This window comes from Parasteatoda tepidariorum, unplaced genomic scaffold (assembly GCF_043381705.1).
Source record: "Parasteatoda tepidariorum isolate YZ-2023 unplaced genomic scaffold, CAS_Ptep_4.0 HiC_scaffold_10621, whole genome shotgun sequence".
Lineage (NCBI taxonomy): Eukaryota > Metazoa > Arthropoda > Arachnida > Araneae > Theridiidae > Parasteatoda > Parasteatoda tepidariorum.
Genome location: NW_027261323.1, coordinates 326 through 2,438, shown reverse-complemented (window position 1 = coordinate 2,438; position 2,113 = coordinate 326). Strand labels below are relative to the sequence as shown.

Below are 2,113 nucleotides of genomic sequence, written 5' to 3'. Positions count from 1 at the left end.
TTAGTTTCAAAAGAGGACGGGTACATTGATGGACAAGCCGTCCTCGGGGACGGGTAGTTTTTTCGAGCCCTGATACTTATGTCATGCTATACTTTTTAAAAAGCAAGCAAAAATAGTCAAATATTTGCAAAATTTGCTTTGTAGTTATTTACTGTTTTTTTAAAAATTATTTTGGCGTGTCCGGAGCAGTTTTGCATCTCTGCTTATATTAAGCTATACCGTTTAAAAAGCAAGCAAAAATAGTCAAATATTTGCAAAATTTACTTTGTAGTTATTTACCGTTTTTTTAAATTATTTTGGCATGTCCGGAGCTCTGTATATGTGTGTTGAATGCAGCTGTATTTCTTAACGTAAATAATCCCTATCAGGCTGCCCTGGTCACGTAAGCAAATTCGTGTTGCAAATTATTGCTGTAAATTTTGCTTCCTAGCCAGGAGGTAAAATGTTGCGAAACAGCTGGAATGAAAATGCCAAAACAACATCTAAATAAATAATACACTCATAAGTAAAACCAAAGACTAAATGAAGCCTAATAACCTTAATTTTCATGAATGTACTTTTTTTTAGTGGATTTCAAGGTGACCTTAGAGAGGAGCAACAAGAGTGTAGATATCTGGATACCAGAAGGAAATAGTGAAGATGTTTGGAATGGAGCACAAGTGTTTCTTGGCCGAATACCTAAAACATTTAAGGTGAGAATTTTTATTCATTTAATTCCTACAATTAGTTCACACACTCTCCATTTATATATATTCTTGCCCAAATTGCTAGTGCACTTTAGCATCCAAATAGAGTTTCGGTGCTGCCATCTAGTGTGGCAGAAACTAGACGTCCAAATTAACATGGCCAACGGTATCTCACCCATTTTGGTGGTCCTGAAAGAGTGCATACCACTTCTGGAGTACGCACTAGGTCTGTTCATCGGCAAGACTGATTGTGCAGCTCATTGGAAAAAAAAATATCTTGCCCAAATTTACAGTCGTTAATAAAAATGTTTTTCATTCATCCACCCAAGTTCAAATACATTATTTTAAACCTGTAGTGGATGACACTGGATGCCAATACAGTTTTTTCAGTTTTCTCATTAATTAAACTTAATTCATTAATTAAATTTAATTTATTAATTTGAGTTTTATATGGAAGAAAAAAATTTATCTTATACAAGTAACTGAAATAAAATTTTTCTCTGTTGACCTAAGATGGAATTGACTGAATTTTTTTTAATATTACTTGTTTTTGATTAATCCTACTAAATTATTACAACTACCTATTAATAAATTCATTTTTATCTAGCTTAATTTTGTGGCTGATCGGGATAGATACGTACCTTCAACCGTGGCAGTGGATGATATAACACTATCTCAATGTGAAACACTAAGTAATTGTTTTTAACATTTTGATTCAAATATTTTAAGCTACATTTGTTACAACATGGAATTAATTATTTGCAAATTTCGCAGCAACTGGAGGACCTGGAATGTGCACATCAGACCAATTTGATTGCAAAAACTCAAGATGCATTTCGAAGAACAAAATTTGTGACTACACAGATGACTGTGGAAATTTTGAAGACGAAAGACAAGAAATGTGCGGTATGTGTTAAGGATGAGTCTTAAAGCAGAACCCCTATTTCTCACTTAAACTTATTTCCATGTTTCTTCTTTTTATAATATGTTCTTTTTTTCTCAGCAGTGTAGAGATAAATATCCTTAAAAGCCTAGTTTTTAAATTTCACAATCGTTTATAAAGTAACAGCTGCGAATTTATGCGTTACCTGACATAGATTAAATGATCTTTGGTGGACTTAAATTCAAAAAAAAAAACTTTCAGATCTTAAACTTGGACTGGCTTGGATTACAAGACTTTGAACCCATGTGGGTTCGACCTTCCATATGCTAACAAGTGTATCTTGCAGGTTTTGAGATTCTTGTGCATGGACCAAAAGTCTGAAAATTAAAGCAAACTCTTTCTTTTAGAAGCGATATAGGCTTATAAATCTAAATTAACTAAGCAATCCAATTCGTTAGTTTTTAATAAAATTTGAAAAGAATAATAAAATATTCGTGTATTTTTTGTGTAAAGATATACTTTCTTGAAAATCTTGATTAAAAAG

The 2,113-nt window shown here is 32.4% G+C and overlaps 1 protein-coding gene across 1 annotated transcript; it reads left to right on the top strand.

The window, feature by feature from the left end:
• Positions 1-567: 567 nt before the first annotated feature.
• Positions 568-1,592, top strand: LOC122273884 (MAM and LDL-receptor class A domain-containing protein 1-like; the record flags this gene model as incomplete). Its single annotated transcript, XM_043057860.1, has 3 exons — positions 568-692; positions 1,294-1,378; positions 1,461-1,592. Coding segments are annotated over 3 exons (342 nt in total), but the record flags the coding sequence as incomplete, so codon positions are not given.
• Positions 1,593-2,113: the final 521 nt, after the last annotated feature.